Here is a 23,531-nt window from a genome sequence, read left to right on the forward strand (position 1 = left end):
CATTTCATCAACAAACGTTTATTGAGAGGCAGCCTGGTAGGGAGGTTTCTAGCTCTGGAGCCCCCCAGCCTGCCTGGTCCCACCACACACTGGCTGCGTGACCTGGGATTTCTCTCTGAGCCCCAGCTTCCTCATCTGCAAAATGGGATATTACTAGTACCCACCTCACAGGGTTGTCACGAGGACTAAAGAAATTGGTACTTGTGAAGTGTTGAAACTAGAGCCTGACCCTCACGGGGAGTTCCACATATATGAGTCCCTGGCAGACACTGTGAAGGCCCTAGAGAAAGCTGTGTCTTGACTCTCATGGACTTTACCTCTTATGTTTAGCCAGATGATATTATTGCTTTTATTTTTATTAAACTAGCTAAATGTGTTTATAGTAAAAAAAAAAAAAAAAAAAAAAAATTCAGAGCGGCCAGAAATATAAACTGGAAAGTGAGGGCCCCTTTACTTTCCGACTCGCAGGCTTTCAAGATGATAGTGTATCCGATGATGACGATCATAATTGTGTAGTGTCAGATATTCTCTCTTTTGTAAACATATATACTCTTTCTGTTCTTATAGATCTGGAATAACATTATAAAGAGTGCTCAGCAGTTTATACTTTTCACTTATCCATTTATCTTGAGTATCTTTCACATATGGATTTACCTCTTTTTTTTTTTTTTTTTTTTTGCGGTACGTGGGCCTCTCACTGTTGTGGCCTCTCCCGTTGCGGAGCATAGGCTCTGGACGCGCAGGCTCAGTGGCCATGGCTCACGGGCCCAGCCGCTCTGCGGCATGTGGGATCTTCCCGGACCGGGGCATGACCCCGTGTCCCCTGTATCAGCAGGCGGACTCTCAACCACTGCGCCACCAGGGAAGCCCTACCTCATTTTTTAATAAACATCTTTATGCACTGCCTGGATGTGCCATTGTTAAATTTAACCAGTTCCCTATCAATGGACATTTAAGTTTTTTTGTAGTATTTTGCTACTCCAAACAGTGCTGAATTGTATAGGCTTGCAAACAAGAACATTCTATACCTGTTTATCTGTACAATAAATTCTTAGAGGTGAAATTGCTGAGTCAAAAATTTGTTTTACGTTTGAATTTTGTTGGATGTTACCAAATTGCTCACTAAAAAGGAAATACTAGGGAAGAAAAACGCCTACCCAAACTTTAAAACTCTTGTTTCTCTTTAAGAATTCACACTTGAAAAGAGAGGGTAGAAACGAAAAGTTATCCTGAACTGTAATTTTATTGGAAATGCTTTTCCTTGGCCACACATTTTTAGGCATCAAATTCTCAGACTTGTGGTAGAGATAGTGTTCTGGATATCAAGGCAAAATTCTGTGTGTTCTTAACTGTCTCACCACTCCCAGGCCCGCTGTCCCCATTCTCTGAGGGAAGGATTTTTGTTTTCTCCCTTCAACTTTCGGGGTGAATATTTAGAGGTTTCACACTCTTCTGGAATGGATGCCCTTTGCTGCAGAGGGCCCAGATTTCTCACTGGTGGAGAAATTCACAGAAGAGCATCCCCAAGCGGATGGCTGAAGCCAGGGTCTTGCTAAGTGTCCCACAAGCCTCTCTGCCTCCTTGAATCCCTCCAGGCCTGGAAACAGCTGGGTGCTGCCAGCTTCCTTCCTTCTGTCTCCAGCCCCTTTGGCAGGGAGAGATGGGACTTGTTAACAGACTGATTTCCTTTTAGGGACGACTGCCCCACCAATCCCCAGCCATCCCAGTGACGAAGGTAATAAATTGCATCCAGGACCACAGCGAGGAGGGGAGCAGAATGACTCATGAGCCCCTACATTCTCCCGTTGCATTCCAAGAGCTGCCTTCCTCAGGGCTTAGATCACTCCCTAAGAACAACGCCCCGACCAGGCTACGGAGGAGGGCCAGCTGCTGTTTGCTGACCTGGCTGAGGGGGACCCAGTGAGGGCCCTGGCTGGAAACAAGTCCTGGATTTTTCTTGTGGCCTTGTCTTTGAATAGGCTGCTGACCCTGGCTCCCCCTGGGAACAAGACCCAGTGCATTTCTGCTCTCAAGGGTCTCACAGTCTAGCCTCTAGGGACCCCTGTCCTCCTGTGTCTCGCTAAGTGCCCTGGAGGAAGACACACCTAAGAGCTTGGTGACCCTGGGCAAGTCACTTCATTTCTCTGAACCTCAGTTTTCCCCTCTGCAGAAAGGATGAAAAGAACGTATTATCTATCTCTAGTGTTGTTAATAATGAATAAGCTAATTCATGTCAAGTGCTTGGCTTGGAACCTGGCACACAAGCGCTTAATATTAATTGCTGTTGTTACTACTATTTCTACCATTCCTCTTGACCCATTTTGCAAATAAAAAATTGGAAAATGTGGTTGGCTGTAGCTCTCATCCCTGCCTATGATTTGTAATAGTAAGAGTGAACATTTATGTAGAGCTTATTGTGTTCCAGGGCCTTATGTATGTTGACTCATTTAATTCTGCCAAACCTAATGAGTCACTATGAGACAGTTTCTATTATTATCCCCATCTTATGCATGAATAAACTGAGGCACAGAGAGGTTGAGCAACTAGCCCATAGCTGGTAAATGGTGGAACAGTGGAGCCAGGGTTGAAACCCAGATTATCAGCTCTAGAATCTATCTTCCTAACCACTGTGTCTTCCTGCCTCTCAGTATATGTTTGTATATTTCTATAGGAAAGTTTTCCAAAGATATAACAGTTAAGTGACATTTATTTTCCTCTTTTTGCTTGCATTTAAAAAAAAAACATGTTTTTTCTTATAATAGCAATAGAGCATTATAAAAAAATTTGAAAATATATAGAAGAGAAAGATGAAAGTATCTACAGTGTTACCACCTAGACCAGTGGTCCACATAAAGGGCCAGTTCTCTTTTATTTCCAATCCTTTGTGGACTGTGATGTCGCACTGTGTGTGACTGCTGTGCAGCTCGTGTAACCTGGAATTCTCCATCCCAGTTTGATAGCACTCAAGCTGGTCTGCACCCTGTTCAACTCTCAATTCCGTGGGACATGCTTTTGGATGTCGCAGCAATATCAAATTGCTAAAAGTTTCCAAATGCATACTATAATATTATTTTCTTTATAAACAGTTAACACAGTTCGCAGACTGGTGCTGGTCTGTGAATCACACTCTCAGTTGCATTGACATCGACAGACAATGTTTCCACTTAACATGTTTATTTTCAGTATTTTTCTATTTTGGGGGGTTTATTTTTAGTCTCTACACATTTCTTTTTCTCACTACATTTCCTGTTACAATGTTACTATAAACAATTCTTGAGTATAATCTTTAATGCTATGATATAATAACAATAATATTCCATCTGAAGGGTGTACCATAGATTACCATTCTAGTCCCTCTAGCATGGAGTTTAGTACGTTCCCAGTTATTTGCCATGATAAAAATATGATGTTGAACTGTTTTAGTATATTTACTTTTCCATATTTAATATTTCCATAGGGTAGTTTTCCTAGAATGGAATTGCTGGATCAAACAATATGAAGCCTTTTAAATTTCCTGATAGTTATTACCAAGTTACTTTCTAAAAGGGATATGCCAATATATGCTCCCAGCAGGAGTCTATGAGAGTGTCTGCTTAACGACATCCTTTTCTGCATTCCTTATTATAATTTAATTAATGGGAACAACCTTAATTGTTTTTAATTTTTTTGATTACTAGTGAGATTGAACATTTTCCATGTGTGTAGCCATTTATATTTCCTCTTTTGCTTTATACTCAGTTGGGCACTAGAATAAAATGTTATTGCTTTGAACAGATTTCAAACTATTTTAGATTGGAAGCCAAGTAAATCCGTACATAACGTCTGTACTTATTGATGTATGGTATCTCCATTTTCCAGGTCCTTCCCCTTTCCTCTGCTGCCAGAATTGGGGGATGCCTTTATATGGTCTTGATGGTCCCCATCTTTAGAATAACCCATCTGAATTCATACCAAATATTATGCGTCAATGTATTGACGCATAATATACGAAGCAAGTATACAGGACTGTTTTTTGTTTGGTTTGGTTTGTTTTGGTTTTTTTGGCCGTGCCATGCAGCTCGTTGATCTTGGTTCCCCAACCAGGGATTGAACCCCGGCCCCCTGCAGTGAAAGCGAGGAGTCCTAACCAGTGGGCTGCCAGGGAATTCCCTATATGGGACTGTTATGATCTGAATGATTTTGTCCCCCCAGATTCATATGTTGAAATCCTAACCCCCAAGTGATGGTGGTAGGAGGTGGGGCCTTTGGGATGTGATTTGAGGGAGGTTAGTGCCTTTATAACAGAGGCTCCAGAGAGAGACCTTGGTCCCTTCCACCATGCAAGGACACAGGAGAAGGTGCCAGGAGGTAGGCCCTCACTGGACACAACCATGCTGGTGCCTTGATCTTAGACTTAGACTTAAGACTTAGACTTCTTAGACTTCTAACCTTTAAGAACTGTGAGAAATAAATTTCTGTTGTTTATAAGCCACCACATTGATGGTATTTTGTTATAGCAGTCCAACAGACTCAGGGACGTTTCTCAAATATTTCCAATTATTTCCTTAGAAATATTTTTTCTCTTTTTCTTTTTCTTTTCCTTTGTGTGTGTGTGTGTGTGTTTGTGTGTGTGTGGTTTGTGCCTCTTTTGTAAGTATCGCAAGCCAGCTTGAATGAATCAATTTTGAAACTACTGATCCACTGGAACTTCTGACACATTTTTGTTAATGATGGGGAAAGTAGGAAGAATTTTTGAAATCTGGATGATTTTAGGGAACTCTAGATGCCTGAACACAAATATCTAACTGTATTGCTGTGTGCTGTACTAGCAGTGTAGGCAAAGTGAGGCCTGGGGAGCAGTCTGGAGTCTGGCAATAAACGTTGACCTGTATTTCCCTTAAAGGGATTGGTTGAGACCTGTTTGTCCTCATGATATGAGAAATATAATGAGCTAATACATGTTCAGACACATAGAGCAGTGCCTGGCACATAATAAGCTCTCAATAAACATGAAGCCATGAGCTGTTGCCCTTCCTTACAATTTCAAAGGGATATCAATGTGTATATTCTGCTTCATTGCAGATAACATGCACAAATGTACATAAGAAAGAGCTTGTTTTCCTCCTGGGTCTGGCCCTCCATATGAAACTTTAATACCTTCCTGAGTTTGTGATTCAGTTGTTGAGTCTCCATGCTGGACCTCAACTCAGTCCCAGAAACCGGAATACATTTTCTGATGCTGATGGTAACTTTTCTGTAATGTACTTGGCACAGTGGAGAAGGTGTTTCTCAATCCCGCTCTGTAAGCCATGGTTAGCTCTGCCCACTAAATCTTTGTGTAAAGGACACGCCATCAACCCCGCCAGCACATGTCTTGACTGCCTTCCTCTCTCCTCACAGAGGCCAGTGGGGTGGGGGGCAGCTCTAAGATCCTATCCACTTTTCTCAGTTTCCTCTTCTCTCTGTCTTTCCAAAACTTCTTTATGAAACCCCTACTCCACGCTGCCTTCTTTACTCTCCTCCCTCTTCCTTCCCTACCTTTTCTATTAATCGGAACAGCGTAGAGGGAGGGGAATCCTCTTGCTTTTCCAGTTTTGCCATGAGCAGCCTGAGTCTTTGGTTTTGAGGTCACCTGGATGAGGAGCAGGTGCCCTGATTTGTCCCCTAGTGGGCGATGGGACACTACACAGTCCTCAGGGGGAGCTGATTGTCAGAGGCTGATCGGAGCCCCCTCGCCTTCCCAGTGCCCGGCCAGTGCTCTGAGCATTTCACCTATGGCCTGAGGGCTTCTGATGTGAGATCCAGACAATATCAGGCCAAATACTTGAAGTATGTGTTCAACATTTATATAGTGGGGATGAGGAGAAGCTGGTATTTATATAAATACAGCTAGCAAATCTGTTTCTTTGTCTTCAAAATAAGGGATTACACGTGTTTGTTTTGCATGATTTTCTGAACTAAGCAACATCTTGGAAAATATTAAAATGGAGTTTAAATTGAGTTACTCAAATACGTCACTTATTCCCACTAAATAGGTCTAATGACTAGGGTTAGTTTTGTTTCTAAATTTCCGCAGACCTGGACCTGCTGACTTCAGGCTCCTGTCAGCTGGGTTGGTGATGTGGCCTCTAGTTATACCTTGCAACTTGCACATTTGGCAGTACAAACATCTTCATCCAAGATAGCTTTCCAAGAGGACTATGCCTCCCCCCACCACCTCCCACCAAGTGCATTATCTTCTTTGACATAAGGGGGTCAAATTATACTTTATCAGTATGGAAGGGGTGGAAACCCGAGTTAACTGGCACCATATTTCCAATTTATTCCAGGGATGTTTTAACATTTCTTATAAACTTGCACCCCAAGCAGCCGTCTAGCTGGCTCACCATTTAACATGGCTCTTTTTTTTTTTTTTTTTTTAATCATTGGGAAATGCTTAGATAGGAGGCTGGCCAGAACCTCAGTTACAGCCTCTGCATAGTATGTTTATTCATTTGTTTAGCAAACACCGAGTACTATCCCAGCCTGGATTACCTTTGGGTCTTAGGGTTGTGGGTGACAGCAGGATATGCTGGGGCTCCAGTGCTTGGAGGTAAAGGGCTCATGATTTGAGAAGATCAGCCCGTTTGTTGCAGGGATGCTGGTACATCCACACCCTGTTCCCTGTGCATGCCAAGGAGGATGTCAGGGTCCCAGGAAAGGGTCCAGTCCTAAAGGGATTCAAGAGTACACTTCATCTCAGCAGGCCCAAGATGAGGGAAGAGGGAAAGCCCTTCATATTAGAGCCCAATCCAAGAACTTGATGCTGCTGGCAGTTGGAATTGCTTTTGTATCCTAAGTCTTCTGCAGTGGAGCCATCCCTCATGGGCACAGGATGGCAGCTGGCCAGGGCCTTGTGCCAATCATTAGGTGGGGACTGGAAAGAAAGCACTGAATTTGGCCCCATTTGGGGCAGTGCGGGTGGCCCTGCTTGCTTCCAGCTGTGGAGCTTGAGTCATCAGAGGCCCTGGCCAGGGGGCTTGGACATGTGGCCAAACCCGGCACCTGACCCTGGCCATCCACATCTTTTCTGGAGCTTAATGAGCCATTGTCTGAAGTCACTGAGGAAGGCTGTGGAAGGCCGGGGAGAAGACCTTGTAATGTAATTGACATGGTTCTCACATGGTCCATATGGGAACAGTAATGAAAATCACTCACATGTGCCTGGTTTTCCAGTTTACAAAGGAAGGAATTTGGGCTGTGTTAATTACCAGCTGGGTATCTATGTACAAACCACTTAAACCCTTTTAGCCTCAGTTTCCTCATTTATAAAACGGGGATAATAAAAGTCACTGCCTTGCCCATCTAATGGGTTTTTTATTTGAGAGAGTGAAGGACAGGGCAGGAGGCTGAATGCGACACCAAAAAAGGGGCTGGGACAGGTCCGGAGGAAATGCCAAGGATGCTGTTTTTGACTCGAGAAGCAGGTGAGATGGTAAAGAAGGGTATTCTGTTCTTCAGGTTGCCTAAAATTGCGTGGTATACCTCTCAGCGGGAACTGAAATTGCATTGTTCATTTCAAATCGTATTGTAACTATGATTTCCCTGATTACAAAAGTAATATATGCGTATAAGAAAACATTTAGAAAAAATATTAAGTATCAAGACAAACACTAAAATAAACCACACTCTTTTTACTGTTAATATTTGGATGTTTTCCTCTCTCTCGTTCATATATCTAATATTTTAACAATAAAATAAGAATCATACTATATATTCAGTTATGGAACTCAAGCTTTTTCAATGTAATTTGTACACATAAATGTTTTTAGCTTTGTTTTTATAAAATTAGAAGCATGCTGTGTATCAGTCAGGGTTCTCCAGAGAAACAGAACCAATGGGAGACATATGTGTGTATGTGTGTGTGTGCATAAATATATATACACACACACACATACACATAACATACACACATACACATACATATTAACAGATACACACACATGTATATATATGAAGAGATTTATTTCAAGGGCTTGGTTTACATGACTGTGGGATTGGCAGGCCTGAAATCTGTAGGACAGGCCAGCAAGCTGAATACTCAGGCAGGAGTTAATGCTACAATCTTGAGGCAGAACCTCTTCTTCTTTGGGAAATCTCAGTTTTTGTTTGTAAGGCCTTGAACTGATGAGATCTGCCCACATTACAGAGGGTAATCTTCTTCACTTAAAGTCAACTGATGGTAGATGTTAACCCCATCTGCACAATACCTTCACAGCAAAATCTAGTGTTTGATTAAGTAACCGGGTACTATGGCCTAGCCAAGTTGACACGTAAAGCTATCACATAAGACATACCCCAACTTTGTATTTTGATCTTTTTGCTTCCCATGTCATGAACATTTTTTCACAGCAGCATCAAACATTTTCTAAGAAGTTGATATGACTCTATTGTTTTTTTCACCAAATGGCTTTACCGTCATTTGTTTATAAATTTCCCTGTTGTCAGATATTTAGGTTGTATCCAGTTTCCACTGTAGATGTAACATTGTGATAAACATCAATGGGTACATCTTCTTTTTATGTATTCCTTATTAGTCCCTAGGATATATCATTGGCAGAGAATTACTGAGTCAAAAGTTATAAAGATTTTAAGGCTTTTGATACACATTGCCAAATTTTCTCTAGGCCTATCAAGGTGTGATCCTTGCACCAATACCATCGGTATAACTGGGTGGCTTGTGAGAAAGGCAGATTCTTGGGTCTCGCCCAGACTTACTGAATCAGAATCTGCATCTTAGCTAGATGCCCATGTGACTTGTATGTACATTGCGGTGTGAGAGGCACTGGCCAAGAAAATTTGCCCCAATTTATAGACCATGCTATGGTCTGAATGTTTGTGTTCCCCCAAAATGCATGTTGAACTCCTAATGCCTGGTGTTATGGTGTTAGTAGGTGGGGCCTTTGGGAGGTGCTTAAGTCATGAGGGTGGAGCCCTCATGAGTGGGATTAATGCCTTATAAAAGAGGCTCCAGAAAGATCTCTAGCCTCTTCTATAAAAGGACACAGCGAAAAGGGGCCGGTTATGAACCAGGAAGAGGGTCATCACCAGAGAACGTGACCATGCTGGTGCCTTGACTTTGGACTTTGGCCTCCAGACTATGAGAAATACATTTCTGTTGTTTATAAGCCACCCAGACTGTGGCATTTTGTTATAGCAGCCCGAATGGACTAAGACATACCAGAAGTATATAGAGATGCTTGTTTTACTTCACTCTCGTCAAAACTGGGCATCATTTTGTCTTTTACCTTTTTTTTTTTTTTTTTTGCTGTACGCGGGCCTCTCACTGTCGTGGCCTCTCCCGTTGCGGAGCACAGGCTCCGGATGCGCAGGCTCAGCGGCCATGGCTCACGGGCCCAGCCGCTCCGCGGCATATGGGATCCTCCCAGACCGGGGCACGAACCCGTATCCCCTGCATCGGCAGGCGGACTCTCAACCACTGCGCCACCAGGGAGGCCCTGTCTTTTACCTTTTTAACATGCTGGGCGAAAAACGATATTCTGTTGTTCCTTTGCTTTTTATTCTATAACAAATTTATTGCGTCGGCTGACTTCTGTGGGAGTTCAATCAGGAAAGAGCTTCCCCCACAACCCTGCCAAGCACCGCCTTAAAACACGCTCTGTGACAGCTGAGGTGGATTGCATGTCCAGCTCTGAGGACCTTTAGGGAATTACAACTCATCGGTAGGTATGAAAGTCTAGTCCAGTCTGAAAGCAGAACTTCAGCTTCAGCTTCCCATCCAGTTCCCTGCTCTTCCCCTCCTCCCGGCCCAACCGGCCCCAGGAGTCGGGCACGGGCCCGTGGGTGGTGGGCCGGTCATGGTCTCTCACTCTCCTTCCACTCCCTCTTCCTGTTTCCCTTGTCTACAGCTGGGGCAGGAGGGAATATGATAAGCAGGGACAAAAGTCTGCCAATATCGGTGCTATCGTTATCATGCTCTCCTGCTGGTTGCTGTCTTGCTGGCTCGTTGCTGACGTGTTTGGTTCTTCAGAGGCCCTGCAAGGAATTTTAAAAGAGTTCTTCAGTGTACTTAGCTTGGTTGGGATTTCAGTCTCTGGAACCTGTGTTGCAGTGGCCTCCCCATCACACATTAACATAGTGGCATACCAGGGCTGCTGTTGCTGTCACCCATAGAAAAACATGACGACATCTGTTTAAGTTCCCCCAAAACGACAGCACGTGGGATGAAAATGCTAATGTTTAAAAAGCATATATCTGATTATTAGAATATGGAAAAATCAATTCCTTTGGAGGTTGGGACCATCTTTTTCTTTTTTTAAGGTTTATTTCTGAAGCCTCCATTCTATCTTGGATGTCTTTAGAAAAAAGTACTGTATAAGTATAGTTTTTTACTGCAGGCATTGTAGATGAACTGGTACTAGGGAAGGGCCACAGAAATATAGATTTATTCTTTGGAGTTGAAGCATCGAGAAGATAAAACATGAAAGGATATTTTAAAATATTTCATTGAAGGGCTTCCCTGGTGGCGCAGTGGTTGAGAGTCCTCCTGCCGATGCAGGGGACACGGGTTCGTGCCCTGGTCCGGGAGGATCCCACATGCCGCGGAGCTGCTGGGCCCGTGAGCCATGGCTGCTGAGCCTGTGCGTCCGGAGCCTGTGCTCTGCAACGGGAGAGGCCACAACAGTGAGAGGCCCGCGTACCACACACACACAAAAAAAATTTCATTGAAAACATGCTCAGTGAATCAAGAATTCTTTCCAGCCAACTTTTCAATTTGTTTTCTGAAATCAGAAAAAAACCCAAAACTGGAAATATTCACTCTAGGGGTTGGGAGAAGAGGGGATTGCTTAGGCTTCAGTTACAGGTCATAATTTTTTTTTCTCCCCTTTCTTGGTTGCTTCTTACACCCTTCCATCCATTCCCAGCTGCCCAAATGATCCCCACCACAGAGGAAAGCAGTTTGACACACTCATGACCTGGAGATGTTGGATTCTCCCTGCATCATCACTTTCTTGAAGGGCATTAGCATGAGGGCAGTGCTTAACCCAAGGGAATTGAGTCCCAACAGTTGGCTTTGCGCTATGGGGGGTTTTTTGTTTTTCTTTTTGTTTTTTAACTTTATTGGAGTATAGTTGATTTACAGTGCTGTGTTAGTTTCAGAGGTACAGCAAAGTGATTCAGTTATACATATACATATATTCATTCTTTTTTAGATTCTTTTCTCATATAGGTCATCACAGAATATTGAGTAGAGTTCCCTGTGCTATACAGTAGGTCCTTGTTGGCTATCCATCTTATATATAGTCGTGTGTGTGTGTTCATCCCAAGCTCCTGATTTATCCCTCCACCCGCCATGTTTCCCCTTTGGTAACCATAAGTTTGTTTTTGATATCTGCAAGTCTGTTTCTGTTTTGTGAATAAGTTCCTTTGATCATGTTTAAAATTAGATTCCATACATGAGTGAGATCATATGATATTTGTCTTTGACTTACTTCACTTAGTATGATAATGTCTAGGTCTATCCATGTTGCTACAAATAGCATTATTTCATTCTTTTTTATGGCTGAGTAATATTACTATGGAGGTGTTTTGTGATTGGAGGTCTTTTTGGCATCTACTCTGCCTAGTAGAGAACAGGTCTTCCTGCCGTCCAATCCATGTTGCTTCCATTGCTAAAATGTCTTCCTAAAACATGGGCTTTTCTCCTGCTTAGGAACCTGCCAGGACTCTCCATCCTTTGAAAGGATAAAGCATAGATTCCTCAGCAGCTTTTAAGGCCCCCAGAGTCAGGTTCTAACTTGACTTTATTTTCCCCTGCTTCCTAATATGCTGATTGCCTTCTGCTGATTGTCTTCCACACATGCCAATACGAGGAGCTACGCCTTTGCTTGTGCATTCCCCTATCCACCACTCCACCTCACCCCACACCACCCGCCCCAGCCCTGCTAGGTAAGCCCAACTACTGTTGCGCCCATTGTACCCTCACGTCTGGTCTTGCAGCCCTTCCTGTCAGTGCAGTGAACCCTGGATCACATGCCTCCCGGTGCATCTGATGGTTTCATGTTTTGGACTGGTTTCCCCCACTTGATTAGGAATTCTTGGTTTGCCATGACCATGTCCTCTCCTGGTCTCGTAGCCCTCCCAGCCAAGCGTGCAGACCATACTCCGTCATGCTCGCTGATTGGTTGGGATGTGGTGCCTGGTCAGCAGGCTGTGTCACTCTTTCACAGCCCTCCAGCGAGCAGGGGACTGCTCGAGAGCTCGATCTAGTGTTTTCATCCCCACAACTCCCAGCTGGACCAGGGGTCTCTGATGGGGAGCTCAGGGGTGGTTCCTTGAGAGGCGGGGGTGTAGACTTCGCTCTGAGTCGGAATCCCAGCTGACTAGCTCTATGAACTTGGCCATATCATCTCATTTACTCACTGATATAATTCAGCTTAGTTCATTTTTAAATATGTATTGTGTGCCTACCATGTGCTAAGCCCTATTTTAGGAGCTGGGGATGTGGCAGTGAATAGGCTAGAGATCTGAATAATGATGGAGGGCTGGCTATGTGAAGATCATGAGGATGAATGTTCCAGAAAGAGGGGTCAGCAGGTGCAGCCACGGAAGTTCAAAGATCTGAAAGGAGGCTCCCGTGGTTGAAGCATGGTGGTCAAGGGAAGGCTGGTGGGAGACAGGGCTGGGAGTCAAGCCAAGGCTAGATTCCATGGGCCCCATAGGGCCATCACAAGACTGTGAGTTTTTCCCCAAAGCATATGGGACACCATTAGAGGATTTTAGCAAGTGAATAACATGATCTGGTTTATTACAGTGCCTGCTTCTTTGAACATTAACTGCAATTAAATAAGATAATATATGCAAGGTACCTAGTGATATGCCTGGTACACAGTAGGTGCTTGATAAGTGGTCATTAATATTTTCATGTTTTGGAGAAAAACTGGTTGTCTCCTATAGTTTGACCTTAAAAGATGAAGTCTGTGGTAGGCTGAATAATGGCACCCCCCAAATGTCCCATGTCCTAATCCTTGGAACTTGTAACTATGTCACCTTACATGGCAAAGGAGAATTAAGGTGCAAATGGAATTAACGTTGTTAATTAGCTGACCTTAAAATAGGGAGAGTCTCCTGGATTATCCAGGTGGGTCCAGTGTAATCACAAGCATCCTTAAAAGAGGAAGAAGGAGGCAGAAGGAAGCCAGAGGAGACATGACCATGGAGGAAGGTCAGAGAGATGCAGTGTTACTGGCTTTGAAGATGGGGTAGCAGCCACGAACCAAGGAATGCACGTGGCCACAGAGCTGGAAAAGGCAAGGAAATGGGTTCTCCCTTAGAGCCTCCAGAAGGGAAGGCAGCCCTGCCAACATCTTGATTTGAGCCCAGTGAAAACCCATTTGGACTTCTGACTGCCAGAATTGTGAGATAATGAATTTGTGTTGTTTTAAGCCACTAAGTATGTGGTAAGGATTTTGTACTAAATATTCCAAGCTCCAATTTAGTGCACTCCAGTATGACCTATGACCCGTGAATTTTTAAATCTGTTTAGTTCACCATCTACTGATTGGTGCCAATGATGTGCCAGGCTAGGTAAGATAGCATCTGTGCTTTTGGGGGTTGACCATCTAGGAGACTTGCTGGTGTTTTCCGTAACCTCTAGGAATACCAAACTCCGTATGTACCTCTGGGTGGCACATAATAGCCTCACACGTACATGGGTGAAATGAGGCCTGCTTTTCATCGATCTGGGAGGGCAGGAGAAGCTACAGAGCTCATGGTAAGAGGTTGGGCTCTCAGCTCCAGTACCCTTGGGCTGGGTGACCCAGGCACATGGACTGCAGGGAGGGGTGGGATTGCCCTGTGCTGGCCCTAGGCCCTGCCTGAAGTCTCTCCATCTGCCCTTCTCAGCCTGCAGGCCTCCTCCCTGAAGCACCCCAGCCTAACCCAGCCCACAGGAAGTACTCCCTCCCAGACCTGGCCCCTCCCCTGGTGGGGCTCCAGGCCAACCTGCTGCATCGCTTGGGCTGCACTTATTTTCCCTTTACTAACCATCGGGTCCTGTCTGTGGAGGCGGCAGCCAGGGGCTCCCAGAGGCAGGCCCAGCCAGGCGCAAGTTAGAGGCTCTGCAACGCCCGTGGTTTGATTGGTTGGGGCTGGAAACGAAGGGTTCCTGTGCAAGGGCTTTTGCTTTATCCTTTTAGGGAAGTTCATTCTCTGTGGTTGCCTCTCCTGCTCCTTTTGGAGACGTTGCTAGAAAATCTCAGCAACAGGGGCCCAGCCTGTACCAGTCCATCCTTCACACTGCAGCTGCCAGAACGTTCACTCCAACACCAGCCATCCTCCTCCCCTGGAAAACTCCCTCCCCCTACTCAACCCATTTATAGCTGTGGTTTCAAGCATTAAGAAGAAAAATAAACTCAGTACATTTCTTTTTCACTGAAATATCAGTATGTAAAACTGAAAGTCAGGAGGCAGTATAGAAACATCATTAAGTATCTGGACTCTAGCATCAGACAGACCTGGGTTCAAATCCAGACTCTGCCACTTATATAACCTCAGGCAAGTTGTCTAACTGCTCCATCCTCCATTTCCTCATCTGTAAAACGGGGATGTTGGCAGTTCTTAGTTCAGGGGACTGTTTTGGAGATCAAACGTGATGAGGTATGTAAAGTACTTATTAGAGTGCCTGGCCCGGCATAGGTACTCAATAAATGTTGGCTATTGTTACTAGAATATGAATTAATTTTCTAAGTCTCATGTATAACATTTAATTATCATTTAATTATATAATTGTATAATTAACATTTAATTATACAGCCCACTGGGGACAATAGTTTAGCTGTTTGGATGAACAACTTTTAAAAAATAAATTATATTTTTTTGAACAGTTTCAGATTTACTGAAAATTGTGAGGAGAGTACAGAGAATTCCCATTTACCTGGCATCCAGTTTCCCCTGTTGTTAACATCTTACATTAGTGTGGCACATTTGTTACAATTAATGAACCAATATCAATATAGAATCATTAACTAGGGTCTGTACTTTATTGCCTTAGTTTTTACCTAAGAACGTCATTTTTCTGTTCCGGGATTCCATCCAGGAAAGCATATTACATTTAGCTGTCACACTTCTGTAGGCTCCTCTTGTCTGTGACAAGTTCTCAGACTTCCCTTGTTTTTTTGTTTGTTTGTTTGTTTTGTTTTTGTTTTTGTTTTTTTGCGGTACGCAGGCCTCTCACCGCTGTGGCCTCTCCCATTGCGGAGCACAGGCTCCGGATGCGCAGGCTCAGTGGCCATGGCTCACGGGCCCAGCCGCTCCGCGGCATGTGGGATCTTCCCCGACTGGGGCACGAACCCGTGTCCCTTGCATCGGCAAGCGGACTCTCAACCACTGTGCCACCAGGGAAGCCCCCTTCCCTTGTTTTTGATGGCAATTTTCAGGAGTACTGGTATTTTGTAGATTTTTTGTAGGATGCCCTGCTATTGGAATTTGTCTGATGTTTCTTTCCTGGTTAGCCTGCAGCTGAACACAGACATCTGCAGTCAGTGGATCCACGATCCATGATCCACTGACTGCAAATGTCTGTGTTCCCTTAGCTTCAGCACTACAGTGTTATCTTAGCTTCAACATCCATGAAATTAGAATCAAATGTCTGCAGGAAGCCTCAAGCACAGTTTGGAGAATCACGGATGGAGAAGCAGAGTCCAGCCTCCTTGGTGTGGCCTACGAGACCCTTCTCAGTCTGCCCTGCCCACTTCACCAGCCTCCTCTCCCTGCTGGGAGCATCCCAGCTTCACCAAAGTCCCCCAGTAGGTCTGGGCTTTGAGGCATATTGATTCTTCTACCTGGAATGCCTGCCCTCCTTTCTCTGCCTGGCTATTCCTGGCCTCTAAGATCCAGTTTAACTTTTCCCCCTCCCTGATGTCCTTCCCTCTTTCCCTAAGGAGGCTGTCACTGTCCCCGGGGTTCCCTCAAACCTTGTCACATCTCTCTGTATTGTTCTTCTTGGTTCACAGGTCCACCTCTCCCTCTAGGCTGGAAGCTTCTTGAGAGCAGGGACTGAGTCATAATCCTCTCTGTATTCCTCATGCCCAGTGTGAGGCCTGGCACACAGTAGGTGCTCAAGAGATGCTTAGTGAATGACTCTGCTATTAGAGAAAGGTGCTGTATCCGTACCAGCCTTAACACAGCACATTGACTTGATCCTAGGAATGTGGCATGCTCCAATGGATGCGGGATGCCAATAACCAACCCTTGGGTGGTTCTTTTAAAGCTGCTTTCTCCCTGCCCCAGAGGGGTGTGAGTACATGGTGTGAACATGGAAAGGGCCACCAGGGGGCTCCAGGGAGCAGTTCACTGGCCCAGCCAGAGAAGGTTCAGTGGTGGCTTCAGCAGCAAGACTCGAGTCCTGCAGAATCCACAAAGAAAGTGTGTCAAAAGAGAGGTCTGTTTTGCTACTGATGTGCCAGGCTCTGTAGCAAGGACAGGATGTACCAGTCTGTTCTGAAAACATGTGTGGGCCCCGGACCGTCTTTTTTCCCCAGAGGTCTCTGCCTGCAGAAATCAGCACAAAAGATACCAATAGCCAAGAAATAATATTTGCAGGAGCAAATGATCTCATTATAGCTGCCAGCAGACCTTCACTTCATTCAGATTTCCCAATTTCTGCTTCCACTCCAGCGTTAATAGTTCTCCCTGGATCAGAAACTCTTCATGGATATTCCTAAAGCCAAGATTATCACTGAGAAGTTGGAGCCAGACTCTCAGGGCTTTTTTTGAATTCTATGAGGAGAGGAAAAAACAGCTGAGTTAATTTGAGAGAATGAAGCTTGAATTAGAACTTGGTCTCTGGGGTCAGTAACGTCTATTATTTTGTTCTTGTGGCTGATATTACTAACAGTAATAAGAATAAAATAGCCCTTGTGTATTGGGTGCCTACTCCATGCTAGACTTTGGGATGGAGATTCCGCCCATGCCAGGCACTTGCCCTTGGACATCCAGAGGGAATTAGAGCAGCATAATCCCTGCCCATTCTGCTACAAAGATATGAGCTCCACCTCATAGATGAGGAAACTGAGGGTCAGCCACATGAAGTGGTTTGTCAAGACTAGAAATCAGATACTCTCTGACTTCAAGACCTGAAGGCTTGTCAGTCACCCAAACACACCCCAAAAGGCTCCTTTTAAGATGCCAGTCATGAAACATGTCTGTGCTCCAGGGGATGGGAAGGGATTATCACAGGAGACAGACATGTATAGGTATTACAAGTAAACCCATCATTAATAAGAATGATAAAAAGGAGGATAATATCTTACAGTTCTGGGGCCGTGAGCTTCTTGGCAGTCACGATAGACAAATACAGAGGGATATCTGCTAGAATTTAATGCTATGTGTACTCAGAAGGCTTTTATAGTTTACTTTAAGAGCAAAGTTAAGATGGAACCTCTGAACTCGCACATTTTAAGAGGCGGACTCCTCCTCCTAAGGGTTTTGACCCCGCTGCTCATGACCCTCCCACACCCATCTTCTGTTTGGCTTCCCAAACGCGGTTGTGGTCAGGTGAGGTGCCCATCAGACAGTCTCCAGGAAACTGGCACTGGTGGCTCTCTGTCCCGAAGGCTCTCTCACCAGGATTTCTGAGAATGAGATGCTCAATGGTAGAGCCCAGAACCAAACTTGGAGAGCACTCCAGCCCCAGCTGAAAGACATTAATTGTCCATCCACAGCTTTCTTAAATAGGAGAGCGTTTGTAACTGGAGAACAAAGCAGTTTCTACACAGAACCATAACTAAAGTAGGATGTGCAAAAACCTCTTGGACTTTTGTCCCACACGATAGCCTAAGTCCCTTTAGAAACCGCCAAGTTTCTCAGGACCAGGTGTGTACCGTGCCCTTGGCCGGGCATCATGCGGCCGTGCCTGGCACATCCTCAGCAAGTCCACTTCGCCGCGCTCCGGGACTCACCCCGGGTCATCATGAAGCTATTCATTATTTTTTGTTGTCAAACCTTTGTCAGCATCCTCATCCCCGAAGAAGTGGTTTGTATTCCCTTTGGCGGTACTTGTGACTCTAGTAAATAAGAGATAATTACACTCCGGTTTTAAAATTAAAACACACAGAAAACTAGCAATGCCAGTGAGGAGTTAGGTACATTTTACAGCAGCCTACTTCCCTCGAGCCAACAGACTGAGTTTGCTGTGTTTCATGCAGACTCTGAGGCGTTTGAAGATAAAATTTTATTTTAAGAAGCCTGAAACTCCTTCTCTCTTGCTTCCTTAGTATGAAATAATGCTTCAAATTCTTTTGTATTTTAGCACCTCTGGAGGAATTTAAGGCTCTAAAACTGCGATTAAAATGTGAGCGTTGAGTTGGAAGATTAAATGAGAGAATGTATCAGAAAGCACTTGGAGATGTTTTTATTGCATCATGTTCTTTCTATGTGCATAATGCTTGGATTTGGCAGGAAAGGAAAAAGGCGTTCTTGTCCTGTGGCTGCCGAGAATTTCTTTTTTTCTTTCTTTCTTTTTTTTTGTCCCCCGGTTTGTGCTTGGAAAGTGAAAATATATTCAAGCGAGTCCTTACAAACATTTGATCTTGTTTTCATAAGAAGTGAGAGGAACTGTGAAAAGTGATTTAAAAAGTGGAATTAGATTCTTGACGTCATTTGGCCAGTGACCCTGTCTGCAGGGTGGGAGAGGAGCTCTGTGGAGTGTGGCTGGCCCTTGATGCCTGTTCACGAACCTCTCATTAGTGGGCCTAGTGGAAGTTGGTGAAGTTTTCCTCCATGGAGGTTTTGGGAGGAGAAGACATCTTCCCACTGTGTCAGAGGAACGAATGCCACAAATTGAGGGGCCGTGCTCTTTTCAGAATGTAAGGCTGGCTGCAGGAACCCACCTGGGCACAGGCGGGCTGGCTTAGCTCTTTGCTTTTCACCCAAGTCCTCCACTCCCACTGCCTTGGTGAGTGATGTGCAGAGGCCAGTAGGGCAGCACTGAGGACTTCAGGACTTGGGGAGAGAGTTTCTCTCTGGCAAGTGAGCCTTTGGCTGCACTTACACAGATGGGCATTTGGGCACTGGACAGCTGTGAACACCCCCAAAAGACATTGTAGGGCCCATGGGAACAAAGATGGAGTGAGAAACTTGAAACTAGGATTCCAGTATGACAGAGAGGAAAGAGTTAAGTTTTGTGTGCTATAGGCTAAACTTTCTCATAGGGCTTTCATTTCTGTAAATTATAGGAGAAAGCCCTATTTTGACAAACCTGCGTTTAAGACATATCCACCACTTTGACTATTAAGTGGCATTATCTTGCCCTCCCCACTCCCACCCCCAGATGTGCTTTGATAACCAGGCAGCACTCCCTGATGTCATCAATACTTAAATTTATTTGGAGGGGTGAGGAGAGTTTTAGCCCTTGGGAAACAATGGCCAGTGTTTACTCTCCAGGGGAATCAGCTTTTACATCATCTGAACCTAAGACATTTTCTGGATTGCAATATATATTATCACAGATCTTAATTTGAGGCGTAAATGTTAGAATAATTTCATTTTGAAATATGGTGGTAGTAAAATTCAGCATTAACATGAGCAGTCAATAACTCAAACTTTTATTTGCTCTTATATCAAAGGAATACCTTTCTGTTCCCACCAGCCGGGGAGGTGGGGAGTCTGGGGGCGGGGGGAGGGGAGAAGATTTAGCGTTTTGCTGATAATCGTATTTTTCAGCCCAATTTGATTTTTTTTCTTAAAGAAGAACTGATTTTTTTCTTTGCAACTGATTTGTTTAATTTCTGAAGTCCACAAGAGTCCCGCATAGCTCCCTGGATCTTTGTGAAAAGGCACATGACCTTTCCCACTAAGCTGCTGGCACTAATCTATGCATGCCTTATTAGGGGCAGAAAGTTTAAAAACTTATGAGAACTGTTTATAATCTCCATTTGTTTCCCCCTTTTAACATCTTAGTGCTTTGGTGAACTGCTCGTTTTGGCAAAGAGGTCTCAAGTGGAATGATTGAGGGGGAATTTTTCCCCTTGGTGGAACTGATTGACTAGCCTATGTGAGCAGCTTTAGAAAACTTTTCATCTGTAGAATAATTTTGGCCATTATGAACATAAATGGCTTTGTCACCCTTTAGCAGGCAGATGGAGCATGCGTTTCACATTATTAACTCAAGGCGGCATCGGGGCTGGTTGAAGCAACTTTCAAGAAAGCAGAGTCTATATGTGCCCATCTTGCTTCCAGTTCCACTGCAAAAGGCAGTGTTCACACTGCCCAGGGTTGTGGAACAGCCCCTTCTGATGGGAATGCTGTGTGACGTGGACCTTGCCAAAAACGAATGGATCATTTACAGGAAATAAGAAGTTAAGGAGGAGGATGAGTCAGTAGACTTCAAAGCAAACCCATTGCCACAGAACTTAAATAATGAATGCCAAGAACTGAGGATTTCATAGACAGCTTCTACAGCTCTCTGTGCAGCTGGAAACTTTGTGTGCAACTCCAGCACTGTCTGCTCTGATGAAGGGTCCCTACTGCTTCTGGGAGGAAGAGGAGATAAGGAGGAAGGAAGGAAAGAAAGGGAGAAAGAGAAGGGCGGGGATGGAAAAGAAAGAAGGGGAGCGATTTGAAAAGAAAGGGAGAGGAAGAAGGATGGATGGGTGGGTGGATGGGCAGATGGAGGGAGGGATGAAGGAGAAGAAAGGAAGAAGAGAGAGATGGAGGGGCAGAGGACAGGGGTGGTCTGAAGGTGGGTAGTTAGTCTGACTTTGCACAAATATGTTTTGCGTGGCAAGTATCCTGTCCCGTGGGTCTCTGTTTAGCAGATTACTAAAGTCAAAATAAAATTGTGTATCTTTTAAATGCCACTGCGTCATTTATGAGCCCATAGACAAGTGGTTTAAGGAGTTTTCTTTTGGAACTACTTATAATGGAGAACTGTGTTTGAGAAAATTGAGGGCTGGTTCAGATTATAAACACAGTGCAGAGGTCCCTCACTTAAGAAAACTTGTATATCAATGAAATAGATGGATTCGGGAGATTTATGCATATTACAAAAACGTTTTGATCCAGTGATTCCACCTTCAGGAGTTTATTCTTAAGAAATAATTAGACAAGGGTGTGAACACTGTGTGGATAACAGCATCGTCCATACTTGTGAAAACCTTGAAATAAACAATATGTCTAATAAGAGACATTAAATAAATCATGGCGTATGTATATTACATGTATAATATACCATAACATCATTAAAACTATGGTGCAGCTCTATATTATTAACATGGAATGATTTTCACAGTATATTAATTAAAATCTTTTTGGAAAGTATTTATATATTTATATGTGTATATACATTTATATTTCCATTGAACAAAGTCTGGAGGTACGTACCTAAAGTGTTAACAATGGTTGAGGCGCCGCGTGAGTGACGTCATTTCTGCGCGACTCGTACCTTTGCCTTTATGGTTTCCGACTGCTGCTCTGAGCTATGCCTAAAGTAGTTTCCCGGTCCGTAGTCTGCTCCGGCACCCGGGACCGGGAGGAGTATGACGACGGCGAGAAGCCCCTCCACGTCTACTACTGTTTATGCGGCAAGATGGTCCTCGTGCTGGACTGTCAGTTGGAGAAATTGCCCATGAGGCCCCGGGATCGGTCCCGTGTGATTGATGCTGCCAAACGCGCCCACAAGTTTTGTAACACAGAAGACGAGGAGACTGTGTATCTTCGGAGGCCTGAAGGCATCGAACGACAGTACAGGAAGAAATGTGCAAAGTGCGGGCTGCCACTCTTCTACCAGTCCCAACCGAAGAATGCTCCTGTGACCTTCATTGTGGATGGAGCAGTAGTCAAGTTTGGCCAGGGTTTTGGGAAGACGAGCATATATACTCAGAAACAAGAGCCTCCTAAGAAAGTGATGATGACGAAACTGACTAAAGACATGGGCAAGTTCAGCTCTGTCACTGTGTCTACTATTGATGAAGAGGAAGAGGAGATTGAGGCTAGAGAAGTTGCTGACTTATATGCGCAGAATGCCAAGGTGATTGAAAAGCAGCTGGAGCGCAAGGGCATGAGCAAGAAGCGGCTGCAGGAGCTGGCTGAACTGGAAGCCAAGAAAGCGAAAATGAAGGGAACCTTGATTGACAACCAGTTCAAATAATCAGGACCTTTCTGTGAACCCAGACTGGAGGCCAGCATTTAGATCAGGAGGAAAAAGAGCGTTTTCTTGACTACATGGACTGGTTCCTACCTTTATGCCCCAGCAGAAGGCTTTACGTGGCTTCCCAGTGATTCTCCTACATTCAGTGAGGTCTTTGAGTCCCTCTGACCTGCTTTCTAGAGATGGTTTTTTTTCAATCTTTCTGTGTATAGGCCTTGTGTATTATTTTTTGTCCATTTGAGGTGAACTTCTTCATCTGTGTAGAAGCTCTGTGAATAGATCAGTGCTTCAGTGTGTCTAGTTTCTAAAGGAGCTATTCTTATTCCTTCTTCAAAGTTAATAAAATGTTTAAAGATTTTTGAAAAAAAAAACAGTGGTTGAAACTGGGAAGGTAGGGTTTGGAGTGACTTTAATTTTCTTGTCTGCATTTTCTCATTTTCTACAATGAATATGTATTACTTGCCTAATGTAAAGAACAATTGGTAGGAGAGGGGGATTTTTCAATCTGAGAGCGGATTTATTCAAGCTTTTTTCCCACAGAGAAGGGCCCAAGTTAAGTTTGTGTTTACAGAGTCCCTCCCAATGTTGGAAGGGGAAAAAAAACTTCCCCAAATGTCAAAATCCTATTTCTGGATCCTTTTTGCTTCAATGGCCCTCTGGTGCCAAGCCTTCCTTCTTGCTCATATCCTGAGCTGAGTCCTCTCAGGTGGCTGGATGCCCTTCCAGCCGGGCAGCACTGGAGGGAGAGTCAGGAAGGCACCTCTGGCTGGGTGATACCCTTTCCTCTGGGTTGGAGACCCACCACGACCAGATTCTAATGTGAAGTGACCAGAGGCTACCCAAGGCCAGCTTGGGTATTTTTATTTTATTATATTTTATTTATTTTATTTTATTTTATTATTTTATTTTTTGCGGTACGTGGGCCTCTCACTGTTGTGGCCTCTCCTGTTGCGGAGCACAGGCTCCGGACATGCAGGCTTAGCGGCCATGGCTCACAGGCCTAGCCGCTCCGCAGCATGTGGGATCTTCCCAGACCGGGGCACAAACCCGTGTCCCCTGCATCCGCAGGCGGACTCTCAACCACTGCACCACCAGGGAAGCCCCAGCTTGGGTATTTTATAAGACTCGGAAAAAATTAAAAAAAAAAAAAAAAAGACTTGGGTGAGGAGGAAAAATCACTTATTAGAAAGAAAAAAGAACCCCCAAACTGCCAGTCATTGGAAGGTTCTTGCTGGCATACCCGTCTGGGTCCTGAGGAAAACCAGGAACAGAATTCCTGCCTCATTCTCAGAAATTCTCCAAGGAGATCAGCGTGGGCCCATTGAGAGTCTGAGATGGGTGTGCGGGCCCCCTCACTGGCTTTTGTTCTCCATGATAGATGCTCCCACTCTCTGGGTGACATGGG

General features: G+C 44.5%; 2 protein-coding genes across 3 annotated transcripts in view; both read left to right on the top strand.

Moving 5' to 3' along the window:
* PARVA (parvin alpha) overlaps positions 1-23,531 on the top strand; it is a 197,575-nt gene that overhangs the window by 19,353 nt on the left and 154,691 nt on the right. The window lies entirely within an intron of this gene.
* LOC132494068 (STING ER exit protein-like) lies at positions 21,458-22,126 on the top strand. Its single transcript, XM_060105107.1, has one exon. The coding sequence runs from the start codon at positions 21,458-21,460 to the stop codon at positions 22,124-22,126; it is 669 nt and encodes a 222-aa protein (XP_059961090.1).

The sequence above is a fragment of the Mesoplodon densirostris genome, chromosome 7, assembly GCF_025265405.1.
Source record: "Mesoplodon densirostris isolate mMesDen1 chromosome 7, mMesDen1 primary haplotype, whole genome shotgun sequence".
Lineage (NCBI taxonomy): Eukaryota > Metazoa > Chordata > Mammalia > Artiodactyla > Ziphiidae > Mesoplodon > Mesoplodon densirostris.